We start from the raw sequence: 20,628 nt of genomic DNA, 5'->3' as shown, positions 1-20,628 counted from the left end.
AAAATGCATTAAGATATATCATATCTTCGAAAACTGAAACGTCTCACCTAATCAGTGGAAGGTATAAAATCAGATACAATTAGAAACTATAATTCAATTTCTAATTCTACGAGAAGGACAGACAGAGAGAGAGGGGGGAGGATGAGAGAGAAAGAGCGAGTGAATTTGATGTGAACCTTACTTCACCGTCATCTGACAAGTAAAGGAAAATCAGGCAAATCGTTGACCTAAGGATGAAGCTGAAACCTCTTGCATAAAAGATTCTTCGATCATAATTATAATTGGTAGTTGTTGTTCTCAATTCTTTTGGACTTGTTGCAGTCTTTTTCTGCGGATGAGTGAAAGCTATACAGTCAATTAACCAGTGCCTTCTTCTTCTTTTTTTTTTTACTGTATCTCAAAATTGGGGTGATCCCCGTTTCTTACAATCTCCTTCTTGCAATCCCTCCTTCAAAAAATGACAAGAGTTAAGTCGCCTTTTGCAACTCATATTCGACAACTTTCTTTCATCCATCGGTTTCAACTTGATTTCGTGGGAGACTTCGTGGGGGTTTCATTATTCCTTCCATTTGGCTTCATTGCACATCACATCACAAATGTACTCCTCTTATTACTCACCACCTTCAGAGTGATTAGGGCCACCACAATAGAGGAGTATTCTATATATACTCTATCTAGACCCATTGTCCTTAGCGTTTGAGCTATACTTTTCAATTACTCATCAGAGTTGCTGCGCCTCGTGCCTTTAAAGTAAGCGATGGTTCGGTATGCGCCTCAGTAGGCTCCATTTTCCCTCACAACAGAATATGCTGCTCAATTTCTCGTCAGCATCGGTACATCTAGGATCACCAGAATAAAGAAGGCTTAGTATGTGCCTTATTGCCCTTCACATTGCCCCCGCATTAAAAATACATTCGTCTATTGTTCATCCGCCTCATTGCCCTTAGAATCTCTACAGTGAAGGAGGCTGAAAAACGTACTTTTATAGTTCTTTATCAATATATCATAAAAATGGAAAAGTATTTTGGCAAACGACCCGAATAGTAAAACGACAAGCTAACCTTTAGTGATTGAAACGACTTTTACTTTTTTTTTCTCTTCTTCCGTCGCATTGTCATTGCTATAATAAATTGTTGGCCAAGCCTTCCCAGTAGTTATGCTTGTTTCTAATAATGAACAATTAGTACTGTCATTTAATTCAGGCACGTATGAAGACAATTTTTGGCAAGATTCTTTTTTTTTCTTGTTCTTCAAAGCTGAAGATAGAAAGCAAACCATATTCTGGGGAAAATGACATTTGCCTATTTAACTCCCGGTCTCACCTTTCTTTCGGTTATTTGTGTTTTTTGCCGAGTCTGCGGAGTATCGTATCGTCTGATTTGAGCTCTTTTTTAATTGTTTGATTTTTTTTGATTTTCTTTCCCTTTCCTCGCTTTTCCTGGCCATGGAGTGCATTAGGAGGGGGGGGTGTCCATTCATATGTAATTTTTGTTGTTGTACATGCGTTGTTAATAGACAAACCTGAATTTGAACATATAATGTGGGTAGTCTCTCGCTAATTAAGAAAAACAATGTTTCAAGCTGTAACCAATTAATTCACCTACCTTACGGTGAATGTTTCAATTTTATATACTTTATTCTATAGCTATTATAATTTATAATTTCATTCCGCCTTTTTTATATTTCTCTCTATTATTTCCATTTTATTTTTTATTTTTCTGTTATACTGAAGTCTATCTTACGGCAGCTGGAATCGAAACCCTGGCCTCACCTTCGGGGTTGTTACCACAGCCCTTTAGTGCCACAATTGCCCAAATTCGCGTGCTACAGACCGATTTTCAGCGCTAGAGCCACACATTATTTTGGTCTGTTTAAGTGTACTTAGATTAGTTTTTAGGTCAATTTTTTAATCTTTTTTGATGTAAAGAAATAAAACGTATCCTGACATGATCAGAGCACTGAATGGGAAAATGTACGCGTACACGCATATCTCGTATTTAGATGCGTTTAGATTATTGTCATGCATAAAAAAATGTCCTGGCATAACTTTTGATATAAGACACATCATGTAATTAAATTTTATGTGTCTATATTTTCGATTTGGTCATATAAGAGAAAAGGTGCACGTGCTTCAGGTATTAACGTGCTTGTAGCACGTGCTTCAGGTAGCAGCCCAGCTGGCGTTGCCCAGCGGGGCTGACATGTAGAAATGCCCAATACGACGTTTAGGCTTGACATTACCGAACTATAAAAAAATTTATGACGTCATTAATTACTCCAAAATTATACACTAATCTTGTCAATGACATCATTTGCCAACTTTAAAGGCGGCGAGCCAAAACAGCAGAAATACCGCATTGTTTCATTAGGGACGGTTAGTGATTTTAAACCTATCATCAGCAAAAGCAGCGCTAGCCCTCAGAGATCAGTTGCGGTATTAACAGAAGAGCAGAAAATATGTTTCGGGTTCTTTGACTGGTATTTAGAAGCAGTTATTTGCAAAAGGTTTTTTTAGGCATCCAATATTCATAAGAAACAGCTTTTATACCTTTAACCTCAAATTTCCAATTACTTTTGTAAGCCAGAAAAGATGACACAACACACTAAGGAAAAAGAGAAACTTCCAAATACCTAAAAGCAAAGTTTGTTTGTTTGTTTGTTTTGTTTTTTTTTTTTGTTTTTTTTTTTTTTTTTTTTTTTTAGACTACACAACTTATAAAGGGTTCAAATATTCTCCGGTCCAAAGTTTAACGACATATATACATATTTAAAAGTTGATGTACGTAAGGATGAGGGTAAAGGCTATTTTAAGATCATAAGGACGTAGCCAGAATTTTACTCGAGGAGGGAACCAATGTACCTAGTAGGAGGGGAAATCAATTTTTATTTTCCACGTTCGTTTAACAATCAAACAATTCGTGGTAAAGAGCTATAAGTAAAGAGTGACTCGGCACAATAGCAACCGAAACTCTGAAAAAAGGAATTTTGATATCAATAAACACATCAAAAGAATCGGCTTTTTATTCTGATTCAAAATATATAGAATTAATTAAATTTAGCGTTACCCATCAAAAGCCAAGAGCCCGAGAACATCTAGCTGATTTTCAAAAAAGGAGGGAAACACCCACAAAAGGTCAATGGATATTAAAGAAAATCGCACCATAAAATTAAGCGTGTCAGAGAACCCTCCTGTAGAGTTTTCAAGCTCCCATCTTCAAAAATGCAGAGTTTTGTTGTTTTTTTTTTCTGCCAGCAGAAGGATCACAGATGGGTGTTTATTTTTTTTTTTTGTTCTTCTCAGAGGTGATCGTATCAAACCAATGGTCCTAGAAGATTGGGAGGATGCTCGTTCGAACGGAAATTAAAAGTTCTAGTGTACTTTTTAAGTGACCGATAAAACCGGAGATCAACTAGCCCCCCTTCCACGCTCTTTTCCCCCAAAGTCATCTGATCAAAACTTTGAGCTAGCCATTTTATCAGTCCAGTTGAAACGTCCAATAAACTATGTCTTTGAGTATGACATGACCTCCCCCAAGCCCTCAGAGTAAGAGCCATAAATTACTAGATTCCCCCATTGTTTACATATAGTATTTGTAATTATGAAGTAAACAGATATTTTTCAGGAGGGGGGATTCCCTGTGGAGGGATTTTCTAAGTGGAGAATTCCCATTGGGATAGAGGTTTCCGAGAGTGTTTGGCTAGAATTCATATGCGAAATTCGTTTTGTTTGTCTTTCTCGTTGGCGACTCCATTTTATACATGGAGAAATTCTGGTGGAATTGTCCTGGGAAATTTTCAGTGGAGTTGGAATTCTTCGGAAGATTTTTACGTGGGGGAGGGATTTCACATTTCAGAAATTATCCATGGGGGATTTATCACCAGGAGAAATCCTCCATAGCGAAATTTCTGAAGGAGGAGAGACCTTCCTTTGTGGAGGGAGTATTTCCGGGGAAAATGTTCCACACAGAGGGGATTCCACCATGACCTGAAAAACGATCAGAAATTAAATAAAAAAACAAGTCTTTTTCAAATGAAAGTATGACAAGGAGTATTTCAGGCAGAATCGTCCACAAGAAATTTTCTGGGAGGAATTCATAGCAAGCATAAAATTGTCTGGTGTTGATTTCCCAGAGGGAACGATTTTACCTTGCTTCTGGAACAACTTTTTATAGAAGAATTTTTCATGGGGGGAATTTTCCATGTAGTGGGAGGTGGATTTCTTGAGTTTTTTTTTTGAAAAACGGTGAGAAATTAAACAAAAATAAGTTTTTTCTACTGAAAATAGGGACCAGCAAAAACAGAACATAAATTATTTTGGTGTATGAGGGGGGCTTTCCTCACCTTATTACCTCGCTCTTTGTGCTTAAGTTCGAGCTTTTGTCCCAATCCTTTAGGAATGATTTCTGAAACACAAGGGTCGTTTAGTTATAATGAGAACCTTTTTTTTAAAAGTGCTTAAAATTTTAGCGTAAAGAGCGGGGTATTGAGGAGATGGCAGCCCCCCTCATATACATGATAATTTCTGTTCATTTTAAGTTTTAAAATTGCCCCTTATTTTCAGTAGAAACAACCTATTTTTTTTTTCAATCAAATTAAGAAGCAGTTATTTGCCAACAGTAAGGAACAAGGCAGTCCCTAAATGTCCCTAAATTAATGGAATTCGTCCATACACTGGAAAAAGAGTTCAAATTTTAACCAAGCTTAGAATGGAGCAAGTACTACTGTCTCAGTTAGACCTTTTGGGGATATGGATCCAATTTAACTTTTGAGAAAGAGGGAAATGGAGGGACTCTTAAATTCCTGTCATTGGGTCTCCCAAGAAGAATGTTCAGATGATCTGTGCCTATTCTGCCCTCTGTGGGGAAGGAAATCTTCAGATTTATGTCATCATAGCATCTACTAGAAAAAAAAAACTATCAGATCTCAAGCAAAATTGGCGGGAAGCAAGAGTAAGTGTGCTTGATGTACCTTTTGGTACTTAGTACCCAGTCGGACCTATGTTAGGTGAGGATTCACAGGGGTCAATCCATGAAACTGGAGGGGGACCAAATGCTCTTTTCATAATCTAGGGAGGGGGTGATCTTGTTTTTTTCCATTTTTTTATGAAAATAAAGAAAGAATTTTTTGAAATCTAGGGGAAACAAAAAATATAGGGGGAGGGGGCAATTGCCTTCTTGGTCTTAACGGTTTTAAGCCCATCCAAGATACTAGACAAATAATTTCGATACCTCTTAACGAGAAAGAAGACATAGCGCTTTTGGGAAAAAAATATTTTTGAGTACCTCAAGAGCTATGTAAGACAAGACAAAAAATTAGATATCCCTTTAAGCGGATTGTAAAAAGCTTCAAGTATTCTCATACCCCAAAGCAAAACGAAAATAACTACAAACATTCCAGAATGTCGGAAAGGCCTTGTATATTAGGATGGCAAGCAAGAACATTCTAAGATTCCATGAATTTCGCTTATGGATTTAGCTAATGAATTTGGGGAGGGGGTCAAACTTGAATGTCAGCAGTCACTTAATGGCTGTTTAACAATCAACTTAAGAAGCATTTATTTGCAAAAATCTTTAACATTATAACCTTCTATTTCTTACTATATCTGGAAGGGGAGAAAAGAAAACATAAAACGAAGAAAATATTCTAATGTCCATTAGAATATTTCACACTTGTGCTTAGAAAAAAATCAATTTCAATAATATGCCATCATGATTTAGGACCAATCCGGGGTGCTTATAAAAAAGGAAGCAAACTAGTATTGGTAAATAATGATTATGCGTCTGCTTATCCGGGCTACTTATAAAAGAGGAAGCAAACCAGTATTGGTAGATAATGATTACGTGTCTGCTTATAAAAGAGGAAGCAAACTAGTATTTGTAGATAATGATTATGCGTCTGTTTATCCGGGCTGCTTATAAAAGAGGAAGCAAACTAGTATTGGTAGATAATGATTATTCGTCTGCTTATCTGGGCTGCTTATAAAAGAGGAAGCAAACCAGTATTGGTAGATAATGATTATGTGTCTGCTTATCCAGGCTGCTTATAAAAGAGGAAGCAAACTAGTATCTGTATATAATGATTACGTGTCTGTTTATCCGGGCTGCTTATAAAAGAGGAAGCAAACTAGTACTGGTAGATAATGATTATGCGTCTGCTTATTCGGGCAGCTTATAAAAGAGGAAGCAAACTAGTACTGGTAGATAATGATTATGCATACAGCTACGCATACATGTAAATTGGACTTCAACAGCGATCACTGAGTTTTAGAAAGCTATATAATTTCAAATTAATGCGTTTAGAAAAAACATCTGAGCATCTGAAGACCCCACGTGTCTTTTAGTTTGACCCCCCCCAACCATCCAAAGAGAATAGGAAACCTACAAGAGCATATTTTTCGGTGATTTAACATCGAAAGTTAAGGACTGAAAACTTTTGTTGTCACTTATATTAAAATGTCTGGCAACATTATTAAAAAAGTAAAAATTTCAAACGAAGTTGGATAACTGACATGATTAATATACAGTAATAAAGGATTAAAGCTGAAATTTCTCACTCAGCGATAATTAATAAACTTATTATTATTATTATTATTTCAAATCAAAATCCAGTCTTCTCAAAATAGGCGGAAGTAAGATTGGAGAAATCTCGGTTGATCAACTAGGCTAGTTTTTTTTTAAACTAGTAAGCCAACTGAGGACAGAAATTGGCCTTCTTTGGCCTTTTAAAGTACCTGAAAAGATAATAATGCACTAATTTTTAGCCAAAAAAAGTCACCAAACACTAGATGGCATCGGTGAAAAAACTACCGCTAGTTTCTGCTTTTATGTGTTTCCCAAACTCTTTGCTCCGGCCTCCATGAATGGTTTAAAGACTAAACACTCACCTGTAACATTCTTGTAATTTCTTCGAGAGACTGCCTTGATTCATTTTTCTGTTCTCTTTCATAGGCAAGTGCCGCTTCAAGATCCTCGAGCTGTTGCTTCATTCGGCATACTTCCGATTGTTCTTTCATCAGCAAAGAAGTCAGGTCCTCATTCTCATTCTGAGCTAATAACAACTCTTCTTCCACCTTTTGAATCTAAATGAACAAAAACAAATGAATGGTTTGTCATAGACCAGGTAGACCATAGTCAAAAGGCTTTTTTCTTTTTTGCACTGAACTTATTTTCACTTCATATTGTTTCTTTGGCTGACACTACCCTTATTTTCTCGGCTATTTAATTTAATTTTTTATTTTTATTTTTCTTTCTTTATTTCATACGTCATGTATAGCCAGTGTGGTCTCAGAATGTAATTACAAATGAATGGTACGTCATAGACCAGCTAAGAGAGTGAATTTAAATAATTGTGATGGGGCCAGGGTAAAAACAGAGTTAGAATTAAAAACCTAAAGCATTTTCTAGTAAAAGATTCAGAATTATTTTACAAAACTACACTCACAGCTGATATTTGTGTTAAATCTTTCTTTAGCTGGACAAGCTGTGCTACCAGTTCTGACTTCATGAGACCCTGTAAATTTTGTACCTAGCAGAACACAAAGAACTAGATGTACAAGCATTTCAATCTGCTTAAAGCTTATTTCTTAAACAAAAATAGTAGTCCAAGTTGATTCATTTAGTTCTCAGGTCGGGTATATCAGAGAATTACGTTTTACAACTACATAAAAGCTCACAAGACATTTAATTTTTCTGGGCCCGACCTTGTCTGCACTGTTACAAGATTAACATTTGTCAGCCCAAGCTCATTTTTTTTTCTAATGAGACTACATTGAAATGAGCCTTTGAACTAAGAATAATTTTTAATAAAATGTTTGCATTCAGGGCGAGCAATTGGCGAGCCATTTTTCAAGTAAATTTTTTTCGCAATTTCAAACTCTTTCAAATGTCGCAACATCAAACAGCTAAAAAACTTGAAGATTTCTCAAGAATTTTCCCTAGTTATTTTTACACTTAGAACAATTTCCTTAGGTTCTTCGAGTACATTTTTTTCCGTAGTAGGGAGCAGAATTCCGTAGACCTCCGGACAAATCGGTAGAAGTAAAAACACTGTTGACTAAGGTGGTAAAAGTTAAAATATAAAACTCCACTCCCCCCATAGACTCAACCCTCTTAAGATCTACTAGGACAGCAGCCATCAACGCCTCTACCAAAATTCTGGCCATGTCACAACAATAATTCCAGGTGGCTCATTATTAGTGTTATTTAGTGATTTTAGTTTTATTTTATTTAGTGATTTTATTTTCTGGCAAGAGATTTGAATTTCAGCCTGATGATGGCAAGCACAGGTCCCGTCAAAATTATCGTTTAAACGAAATCAAAACCTGACATCCATAACTTAGGTAAGCTTATTACCATCTACCATTACTATGTATAAAGAATTCAGGTTGGTCTCAGAGAATATACTGATGAGCTTTTAGTTCTACTCTTTTAGTAAAATGGCACAGATTACTTAGCGTTGCGCCTCCCTAATGACAAAGAAACACTTTGAAGATAAATGAACAAGATTGGATGTCCCATGTTCCACAATACAAGTCGCCCTCCAGGATGCTGCAAGATGACGCTACGGCCGTAACGTGCCCCTGAATTTTTTTTCTCTATGAATATAAAGTCACAATTCATGATTATGATGTTTCAATAGAAACCAACTTAAGAGGTTTCAAGGAGCAATTTAATGCACAATTTAAGAAGACTATTAAGGCAAGGTTTTGAGGGCAATTTCAAAGGAAGCCGTCAGAGATTTAATAGAAAATTTGAAGCGACTAAAGGGGAGCCCTTTTTTCATTCTTTACTCTATACCAGTGGTTCTCAACCGGGGTCCACATGGACCCTAGGGGTCCATTAATATTTCCGGGGGTCCACAGGCAAAACACAGCAAATTGGGGGTCCACAATGATATTTTGGGGGTCCATGAAGAAAACCAGCTCAGAATGCTCTTTATTTTTAAGAATTCTCTTTCTACTGTAATTTACATTATTTTAAATCAGTTTAGTGACCTACTCGGAATGGATATACCGATTTGGGTTTCAATTCCTTTCGAAGTTAATGTTGCCCATATAGAATTATCTTTGCAAGAGCCCCTCATCGAATTACAAAGTGATGAAATAATGTGTGCAAAATTCAAAGATGGAAAGTACAATATATGGAAAACCAATGATGTTGCTACAAAGTACCCTTAGCTCTGGGATAAAGCGCAGTTCTACGTTATTGCTTTTCCTACATCTTATCTTGTTGAAGCTGGATTTAGTTGTGTTTCTCAAATTTTATCAAAAGCTTGCAATAGACTTGACATTGTGAAAAGGGGTGATAAACTATCATTAACATCGATAGAACCAAATATAAAGAAACTTGTCGAGAAGCATCAACCACAGGGACCTCATTGAATAAACATGTCTTTTCCTTTTTTAATCACACACTTAATTTCAACTGCTTTTTTTTTATCCAGTTTACATTAACAATGTCGGAGTGAATTAAACTTCCTGAGGAGCTCTACTCTCCATGAGCTATAGTTGCTTACCAATCGAAGAAAGTTGCAGAAACTTGTAATATTGTAGTTATTATCACAATAAAAGTAATAACAATAATAATAATTATTATTATTATTATATTAGAATGTTTTATTTGTATTAAATTAGTTTTCATTTAAAAATAAAGCTTAATCATATGCTATTTGTTTGATAATTAAAACCTTAAAATTTATATTAGTGAAGAATAAAAAATTGTTCTTATGTCCAATAGCTATGAAGGGGTCCACCAAGATAAAAAGAGGGGAAAAGGGGTCCATGGGGAAAAAAGGTTGAGAACCACTGCTCTATACTCTTAAAAAGAACTTTTAAACTCTAAACTATTATACGTTTAAGTTTAACTTTAGAATAATAAATCACAAGAAAAGTAAATGAAGCCATATGCATCTTCGAAGGAACACAGTTTTAGACTATGCTCAAAGCAGGGCCGTATCCGGGTCTTTTTCGGGAGGGGGCAGGGGTTAAAAAAAGTATTTTTTCGGGGGGAGGTCTACAAAAAAACTTAAAAAACGCATCAAACATTTGTCTTATACTCATTTTGTTACGTGTTTACGAGTTAGACAAACGTTTCGGGGGGGACCCCTGGATACGGCCTTGACTCGAAGTAACGTTAATTATATGTTTATTAGAAAATACGAAATCAATATACGCGCTTTCTTTTCTGTGAATACAAAGACCCTTTTTTAGTGAAAAGAACTTGATTAAGCTGTTTGAAGTAGCTTAATTAAGCTTTATATGAGACATAATAAAAGAAATTCTAAGAAACAAAAACACAGTTCTTTTCATTCTTGGAACAAAAAAGTTGAGAAACACGGTTTTAGCCTACACTCGAAGTGACGTCAATAATACATTTACACAAAAACATGAAACCAATATAAGTGCCTTTTTCTATATAAAAATAGGGGATTTTATTACCTTAATTAAGCTCTCTGTAACATTTTAATTCAAAGGGTTAATACAAGTTCGAAATCTTGTATATCAGATGACATTTGCCGCGCGTGGTGTAAGTGAGCCGCACATGGTGCGAGGAGGCTGAGGGTGGCGTAATTGTGCTACGAATTGTTCGAAGCGGGGTGGAACAAGTGGCAGTCTGAGATGATGATCATATTGAACCATTCGATTCAATTAAGCTTTCTTTTTTGTTCTGAAATGAGCAATCGGAGGCAACGCTATAGCTTGCCTATAGTAAAGGTCATAAAGCTTCAATGTTTTATTATTTCTTTTACAAGAGGTATTTCATATTAAAGGGGTGGTCGTATAGACTTCAGAGGGGGCTCATTCAATTGGAAAATGGAAGCTCTAGTGCTAAATTTAAGAGTCAGAAGTGATCGAAGGGAAACTGGCCTCACCCCCACGCCATCTTTTCCCCAAATGGATATTCTAAGATAGCAGTCAAAAATCGAAAATGATTGGAGGGCAACTAAACCCTCTCCACGCCATCTTTCCCCCAGATGCATCCAATCTAACTTCTGAGATAACCCTTTTGTTCAATATAGTCTAAAGATCATAAACAATGCCTTCAGGGTTGAAACAATTCCCAAATGCATCGGATGGACATTTTGAGATAGCCATTTTGTTCAAACTAGTCTAGATATCAAATAACTACGGTTCCAAGTTTAACCCCCCCCCCCCATCCAGCCGTCGGGTAAAGAACTATAAATCATGCTTGTTACTTATCGCTAACATATAAAGTTTCTATAGAAAGCGTGGTCGTTTAAGCTTTGGAGGTGGCTCATTCAATCGGAAATCGAGATTTCTTTTGCCCTTTTTAAGAGTCGAAAGCGATCAGAGGGCAACCAGCCTTTTTTGCCTTTACTTTGCTATTAAAAACTTCTTTTTCGGAAAAGCTTTTTTTTAAATTAATCTCTTAAGATACGCATATAGAAGTCTGGTATTTATTAGACTAAAAAGGGCTAGGGGTAGCCCGTTTTCCACCATTGTATATAGCAGACTCCTCATTATTCGTCGGCACCCCTCCATTATACAGTGGTACACTTCTGTCATGCGTAACACAGTGGACATGATTTTTGAAATAGGGCTAACCATCGAAAAAAGGGTGAGGGACACTGATTTAGACTACGCACAAACTGACGTCATTTACTCATTTCAACCAAAATATGAAATCGATACAATTATTTTTTTCTGTTTAGATAAGAGTTTTCTTAGTGACCATAGTAACGCCTTTACGAAATATAACGAAGCAATCTTTAGCAGTATTTCTGGCTAACGCGGTTGCAGGTCTTAAACAGTTGTAATAGCTTTTTAATTAGAATTATGCGTGAATGAACATACAAATTGAGACTTTGAAACATGTTAAGCCGAAAACGGACAAGCATTCCATATACTTTATATATTTCGTTGGCAAAACAAAAACTTACCTATAAATTAAATTAATTGTTTTCAGTCACTATATTGCAGATTCAATTCAGGGGGTTGCGCACTAGTTCGCTTCGTGCATATCTTAGTTGAAATAAGGAGTCAGGAGCAAGGGCAGGGATGTAAAACCAAATCCCCGTTTGATTTTGTATCTCTGTCGACACGACGAAATTTTACCCTGTGATTTGATTCTCTGTCGATAAGACGTCTATTTGATTTGTAAAATATTGACACCACGTCGGTATTTTGTCTTCTTTTGACAACAGAAAAAAAAATCCGTTGTTTTTTGTCAAATAAACGAATTTTTTTTTAAAAAAAAGGTTGTTCGTTTGTGTTCAAGAATGGGAAGAAGGATTAGAAACAATTAATTAACTGAATAAAAGCTGATGATTGGTTACTTCAGTATTAAATAGCATTAATATATTAAACTTAACTATCCTTTTTTTTAAAGAATTGCCAAAAAAGATGTTTTTTAGAAATCAACCTCTTCCCCACCCCGATTGGCACCCCTGAGCCCTTCTTTCTGCGCAAAGCCATTTATTCGACACTACACTAATTGACCAGAAATTTAATCTCTTTCACAATAGATTTAAATTCAAGGGAGTGATTTTCCTTATTTAGTAGCAAAGATATCTAGAAAGAACCCTCTTTTCTAAGGATTTCCTGATATAAACTTCCGGTTGTACACATATGGGAAATGCGAGATTGACGCTCCAGAATATATTGGAAAACGGAAAACGGATATTGTAAATATTCCAAAATCAGCATAATCGTGTTCTGTTTATACAGGATATAAACATCCTGTATAATAAATTACTATATATATAATATATACATTATATATTATATATGTATAATATATGTTATATATATTATATATATGACATAATATTCTGATATAACATTAATATATGATACTAGCTGTTGGGGTGGCGCTTCGCGCCACCCCAACACCTAGTTTGTGGGGGCGCTTCAGACCGGGAAACCGGGATACAAATGACGACCGGGACACAGGGAATATAAATGACGACCGGGACACGGGGGCACAACTAAAACGGGGACGCCGGGGGGCACAGGGGGATATATAAATGACGACGGGGACACAGGGAATGTTCGATTAGCAATCACCATCAACAAAGCTCAAGGGCAATCATTAGAATCATGAGGTATAACTAAAAAAACTAAGAAAAAGGTAAAAAACTAAAAACTGAAAAAAAGACCAATTCAAAAACGAATGTATATACAGACCGGGACACCGGGACACAAATGACGACCAGGACACCGGGACACAAGGAATATAAATGACGCACGGGACACTCAAAGAGAAATCACAGACTGGGACACCGGGACACAAATGACGACCGGGACACAGGGAATATAAATGACGACCGGGACACAGGGACACAACTACAACGGGGACGCCGGGGGACACAGGGGGATATATAAATGACGACGGCGACACAGGGAATGGTCGATTAGCAATCACCATCAACAAAGCTCAAGGGCAATCATTAGAATCATGAGGTATAGATCTGAATACGGATTGTTTTCCCATGGACCATTATATATATATATATATATATATATATATATATATATATATATATATATATATATATATATATATATATATATATATATATATATATATATATATATTCACAGGTGGGACATAGGGACACAGCTACAATGGCGCGTAACTAATATGGCGCGTAACGACTTACGCGCGCGGGGGGGCTTGGGGGGCACGAAGCGCCCCCACCAACTAGGTTTTGGGGTGGCGCGAAGCGCCACCCCAACAGCTAGTATGGTATAATAACTGATACAATATTCCAAAATCAGCATGATCGTGTTCTGTTTATACATGTTATAGGTCAACTGATATATGATATAATACTCTGATATAATGTTGGTATAACATTACTGTATGATATAATAACTGATATGATATTCCAAAATCAGCATAATTGTGGTCTGTTTATAGATGTTATAGGTCAAATGATATGCATATGATAGATTGTTGGCACTATAGTTTAACGTAATTTGGCTCGGACACATGTTTCACACGACATGTACACAAAACGTATTTTGACTTACCGTAATTGATGTAATATAAAACCGTGCAGTATGCATACATTATTCGCACTGAACGTGCATAATTAACATAACCCAGAACAAACACACAAAAATACATAAAAAAAGACATGGGCAACAGGTCCCGTACTATGCGTGCATCATGAAACTACGTGGGTGGGAGGGGGGCTTAAATAATATTTACACATTTTTTGTTCTTAATTTTTAAGTTACAATTGACCCAAGCACAATCAGATTTAAGGGCTTTAAAGGGTTATCGGGCAAGAAACAAAAGAGGGCTTTAACCCAGAGCAAATATAAATTCGCTTTTCCTCTGATCTGAAAGGGCTCACACACAGCGTGTGCGCCGCTATTCATATAAATTGAATATGCCCCAGCTGTTGAAACGCAAACAGTGAAATTCTGAACAGAATTGCGGCCAAAAATCGCTTATCTGATAAAAACACTAAATCAGCCATTTTTCGCAAAAACACAATTGTGTAAATTTATGAATCACTGCAAGGTCGTATCCAGAGGGCAGAGGGATACCAACAGGGGCGAAATTTTCTATGGCTGGGGACAGCTGACCCCCACCCCCCAATCTAGTTTGTCTTACTAGCTGAATTTTAGTTTCTTCAAAAATCTTGTCAAAACTAAAATAAGCCTGGGTAATTCAAGCATCTACCGAAACGGATCAGTTTTCTTTAGTATAGCTTTGCCTTTATGGTACTATATGACTCATTTTTCAGTTTTCACTGTCATTTTCATTTGATTTGGGAAAATCAGCTCCAACTTTGCCTCTCCCCCAGGATTTTGACAAAAATTACGCCACTCGGTACCGAGCTTGAACCCCCCCCCCCTGCCTCTCTCCATCCAAAAAAAGATTTTTTGTCAGACTCGTCAGAAAGTAAAAAAAAATACATATAAGCAAATTTGTGATGCGATTTGAAAAGTTTTTTATACCTCCCCTCCCCCGACCAAAAATCGTGGACATGACCTATTCTCATTGTCTTTAAATTTGAAAGGAAAAAGAACAAACAGCTAAATACAGCAAATAATATAAATTTGTAAACTCAATTTTTTTTGCAAAAAACTAGAAAAAAGTAATATGAAACCAATTTAAAGAAAAATAATGCGAGAATTCATGAAGAAATTCCAAACTAGTTCCCGGTATCCCCAAAATGGGGACAAAGAGGATCCACCAAAAGTGTGTATTGTTGCCCTAAGGTGTAAAACAAATTTTGAAATAAAATATTCCATTCCCAATACTTCGTGCAGTAATTCAAACGGTTGTAAATTACCGATTACCGAGAACAATTTTACAGAGTGTTTACACGTCTATTACATTGCTTTAATATAGATTGCTAATTGCTATATCTAAGAAGTAGTTTGCCCTAGGTTGGTTTTTGAATAGTCTTCGAGGTGAGACAATTAAAACTTTTATATAGAAAGGTTACAATCCAAATTAATTGTGTGCTTGAGCAAAAAGGAATGTAACACAATTGAAAAAATAGCCATTTGTATTCGTCTTGAAATACACTAAAAATTTATTATAGATGAGAGGAGCAAAATCTGAAGATTTTCGACAAGAATTTGAAAATCTAGAATCTAGAAAATCTAGACAAGATTTTGAAAATTTTGAATCTCGAAAATCTAGATGAAAATTTAGATATTAGTTTGTCTGAAGGAGTTGAGCAATCTCTGAAATTATTAGACAAGAAGAAAATTAAGAATCTAGAAAATCTAGAAAAAATTTCGTCTAGAGGAGTTGAGCAATCTCTGAAATTATTAGACAAGATTTTGAAAATTTTGAATCTCGAAAATCTAGATGAAAATTTAGAAATTAGTTTGTCTGGAGGAGTTGAGCAATCTCTGAAATTATTAGACAAAATTTTGAAAATTTATAATCTAGAAAATAGACAAAATTTTGAAAATTTAGAATCTCGAAAACCTAGATGAAAATTTAGAAATTAGTTTGTCTGGAGGAGTTGAGCAATCTCTGAAATTATTAGACAAGAAGAAAATTTAGAATCTAGAAAATCTAGACAAAATTTTGTCTAGAGGAGTTGAGCAATCTCTGAAATTATTAGACAAGATTTTGAAAATTTTGAATCTCGAAAATCTAGATAAAAATTTAGATATTTGTTTGTCTGGAGGAGTTGAGCAATCTCTGAAATTATTAGCAAAAAATTGAAAATCTAGAATCTAGAAAATCTAGACAAAATTTTGTCTAGAGGAGTTGAGCAATCTCTGAAATTATTAGACAAGATTTTGAAAATTTTGAATCTCGAAAATCTAGATGAAAATTTAGAAAATAGTTTATCTGGAGGAGTTGAGCAATTTCTAAAATTATTACACAAGAAGAAAATTTAGAATCTAGAAAATCTAGACAAAATTTTGTCTAGAGGAGCTGAGCAATCTCTGAAATTATTAGACAAGATTTGAAAATTTTGAATCTCGAAAATCTAGATGAAAATTTAGATATTAGTTTGTCTGGAGGAGTTGAGAAATCTCTGAAATTATTACCAAAAAATTGAAAATTTAGAATCTAGAAAGTCTAGACAAAATTTTGTCTAGAGGAGTTGAGCTATCTCTGAAATTATTAGACAAGAATTTGAAAATTTTGAATCTCGAAAATCTAGATGAAAATTTAGATATTAGTTTGTCAGGAGGAGTTGAGCAATCTCTGAAATTATTAGACAAAAAGAAAATTTAGATGTTAATTGTCTGGAGGAGTTCAGCAATCTCTGAAATTATTAGACAACATTTTGAAAATTTAGAATCTAGAAAATCTAGATGAAAATTTAGATAATATTTTATTTAGATGATTTGAGCAATCTCTGAAATTATTAAATAAAAAAACTAGTTTCTTTAACTGAAAGTAAGGAGCGACATTAAAACTTAAAACGAACAGAAATTAATCCGTATATGAAATGGGTTGTCCCCTCCGCAATCCCTCGCTCTTTACGCTAAAGCTTTTAATTGTTTTAAAAAGTAGAATTGTGGAAAGAGTCAAACTTTAACGTAAAAAGCGAGGGACTGCGGAGGGGACAACCCATTTCATATATGGAGTAATTTCTGTTCGTTTTAAGTTTTAATGTCGCTCCTTACTTTCAGTTAAAAAAAACTAGTTTTTATATTTAATTTCTGAACGTTTTTGAATTAATACATGTTTGATTTTGGCTCTCCGCACATAAATTATTAAAAATGAAATTTGCATATTTATTCTTTTTTTGACTAAATGGCTTTCTCTTAGTTTTGATCAGACGATTTTGAGAAATAAGGGGTGGGGAAGGAGGCCCAGTTGCCCTCCGATTTTTCGGTTACTTAAAAAGGCAAATAGAACTTTTAATTTTTAACGAACGTTTTTTGTAGTAAAAAATGTACGTAAGTTAAGAATTAACTTACGTAACAAACTTTTATATTCTTATGTTTTTATTATGTGTATAAGGGGGTTTGTACCCTCGTTAATACCTCGCTCTTTACACTAAATCGTAAGTTTTGTCCCTATTCTTAAAGAATGACCCCTGAATCAGAAAGGCCGTAGAATAAATAGCTGAAATTACTAAAAATAGTTTAGCATAGAGAGCGAGGTATTTATCTCCTCCTAAATACCTCGATCTTTATGCTAAAGCATTTTTAGAACCCCTCATATGCTTAATAATCTCTGTTCGTTTTAAGTTTCAATGCTACTCCTTACTTTCAACTGAAAAAAACGTTTTCATGTTTATTTTTTCATTATTTTTTTATAGTAATGCTAGAAAATCCTGCGCCCTTTTCATTGAATTTTCCTTCCCCCATGACATATTCTTCCAAGGAAAGATCCTCCCACATAGCCCCCTCCCTTAAACCCCAATCCCCAAACCAAAAAAATCCCCCTGAAAACGTCTGTACACTTCCCAATAACCATTACTGTATGTAAACACTGGTCAAAGTTTGTAACTTGCAGCCCCTCCCCCAGGGATTGCGGGGGAGTAAGTCATTCGCAAAGACATAGTTATTATGGTTTTCGACTATGCGGAAAAAATGGCTTTCGCAAAATTTTGATCCGTTGATTTTGGGAAAAAATGAGCGTGGGAAGGGGCCTAGGTGCCCTCCAATTTTTTGGTCACTTAAAAAGGGCACTAGAACTTTTCATTTCCGTTACAATGAGCCCTCTTGCGACATTCTAGGACCACTTGGTCGATACGATGACCCCTGGGGAAAAGAAAAAAAAACAAATAAACATGCACTCGTGATTTGTCTTCTGGCAAAAAATACGAAATTCCACATTTTTGTAGATAGGAGCTTGAAATTTTTGCTATAGAGTTCTCTGATGCAACGAATGCGATAGTGTGGTTTTCGTTAAGATTTTATGACTTTTAGGGGGAGTTTCTCCCTATTTTCAAAAATAAGGCAAATTTTCACAGGCTCGTAACTTTTAATGACAAAGACTAAATTTGATGAAACTTATATATTTAAAATCAGCATGAAGATCCGATTCTTTTGACGTATCTTTTAGCATCAAAATTTCGTTTTTTAGAGTTTCGTTTACTATTAAGACAAGATTTTGAAAATTTTGAATCTAGAAAATCTAGATGAAAATTTAGATGTTATTTGTCTGGAGGAGATCAACAATCTCTGAAATTATTAGACAAGAAGATAAATTTAGAATATAGAAAATCAAGCCAAAATTTTGTCTAGAGGAGTTGAGCAATCTCTGAAATTATTAGACAAGATTTTGAAAATTTAGAATCTAGAAAATCTAGATGAAAATTTAGATGTTATTTGTCTGGAGGAGTTCAGCAATCTCTGAAATTATTAGACAAGAAGATAAATTTAGAATCTAGAAAATCTAGACAAAATTGTGTCTAGAGAAGTTGAGCAATCTCTAAAATTATTAGACAATATTTTAGTCTAGAAGATCTAGACAAAATTTTGTCTAGAGTAGTTGAGCAATCTCTGAAATTATTAGACAAGATTTTTGAAAATTTAGAATCCAGAAAATCTAGACAAAATTTTCTCTAGAGGAATTGAGCAATCTCTGAAATTATTAGGCAAGATTTTGAAAATATAGAATCTAGAAAATCTAGATAAAAATTTAAATAATATTTTGTCTAGAGAAGTTGAACAATCTCTGAAATTATTAGCAAAAAATTGAAAATTTAGAATCTAAAAATTTTGACAAAATTTTGTCTAGAGGATTTGAGCAATCTCTGAAATTATTAGGCAAGATTTTGAAAATATAGAATCTAGAAAATCTAGATAATATTTTGTCTAGAGAAGTTGAACAATCTCTGAAATTATTAGCAAAAAATTGAAAATTTAGAATCTAAAAAATTTAGACAAAATTTTGTCTAGAGGATTTTAGCAATCTCTGAAATTATTAGACAGGATTTTTAAAATTTAGAATCTAGAAAATCTAGATGAAAATTTAGATAATATTTTGTCTAGGGAAGTGGAGCAATATTTGAGGATCTTCAATAAAATTTTAAAAGCTAAAATTTAAAATTCTAGAAGCTAGAAAATCTAGATAGCAATTTTGACAATATTTTGTCTAGAGGAGCGAAGAAATCAGTCGAAACAATCGTTTAGAAGAATGAGTGCTTCTCCGGAAAATTATTTTGACAAAAAATGACATATAATGTATTATGAATTTCCATACCTGATTTATTCTTCCATCGTCAATATAAATGTTATACCTAGTTTAGCTCCCATCAAAGGAACAAAGTACAAAAAAAAACTCCAAAAACAAGTCGGACAAACAAAATTTGCTGCTGTTCAGGACCGTATCCAGGATATTTCTTTGGGGAATGGGAGGTACTAAGGAATCTTAACAAATCGTAAGAAAATTTCTTTATCTTCATATTTTGTCACAATTTCACGAGTTGGAAAAAATTTTAAGGGGGAGGATAAAACCGAGTGCCCTGCTGCTGTTCCACAACAATAACTTTCAATCTAGATCATGTGGATACGAGTCCACATTTTATATAGAAAAAGTCTTTTAATAATTAATTTACCTAAAACACATTAAATGCATAATTAGGAAGGCTTAAGCAAATAAATAACGAATAGCGGTTAACGGAATAATAAGTAACGAAATAACGAAAAAATAGTGGAAATAAAATCTAATTGTACAAATTAGTTTGGTGGAAACTTACATAACTATATACATATCTAAGAAGTAGAAAACTCAGGAATTACCTGATAAAAAAAAACCTCCATAAGTGGTTATGCAGTTTTCGAGATTTATGACCATTTATAATGATAGAGGTTTTACTCAACGGTTGGGGGAGGCTATTGAAATAAAAAAATAGTTGATGTATGTTTACTAATATTTGAATAAACAGGGATAGAGGTAATTTAAATATTGATTCGGAATTAGGAATACGGAATTTCAGAATTTAGTAAATCTTCTTCCAATTGAATTTATTAATCAAATAATAAAAGTTCTTTATTAACTGATCAATATTATAGAAAGAAATTTCTATAAACTCAGTATAGACCTGTTATGCTAGATTAGCAAAAAAGATTTAAGCATTTTTTTTGTGATTTGTTTTGACATGACAGCACATATTTTCGGTATTAAAGAAAACATTTGAAGTCAAAGTTCTTGTGAGTTTAAGCGATCTGTGAGTTTGTGAGTCTTGTGAGTTCTTGTGAGTTTAAGTGACCTATGA

The 20,628-nt window shown here is 34.7% G+C and overlaps 1 protein-coding gene across 5 annotated transcripts in view; it reads right to left on the bottom strand.

Moving 5' to 3' along the window:
* The window catches only part of LOC136038876 (uncharacterized), a 178,678-nt gene that overhangs the window by 29,474 nt on the left and 128,576 nt on the right, over positions 1 to 20,628 (bottom strand). For all 5 annotated transcript variants that reach the window (XM_065722339.1, XM_065722341.1, XM_065722340.1 and 2 more), the window contains one exon: positions 6,884 to 7,078. In XM_065722339.1, the coding sequence (XP_065578411.1) occupies positions 6,884 to 7,078 (195 nt within the window). The remainder of the gene's footprint in view (positions 1 to 6,883; positions 7,079 to 20,628) is intronic.

The sequence above is a fragment of the Artemia franciscana genome, chromosome 18, assembly GCF_032884065.1.
Source record: "Artemia franciscana chromosome 18, ASM3288406v1, whole genome shotgun sequence".
Classification (NCBI taxonomy): Eukaryota; Metazoa; Arthropoda; class Branchiopoda; order Anostraca; family Artemiidae; genus Artemia; species Artemia franciscana.
The sequence above is the reverse complement of the archived record's forward strand: the minus strand, read 5'-3'. Positions and strand labels throughout refer to the sequence as shown.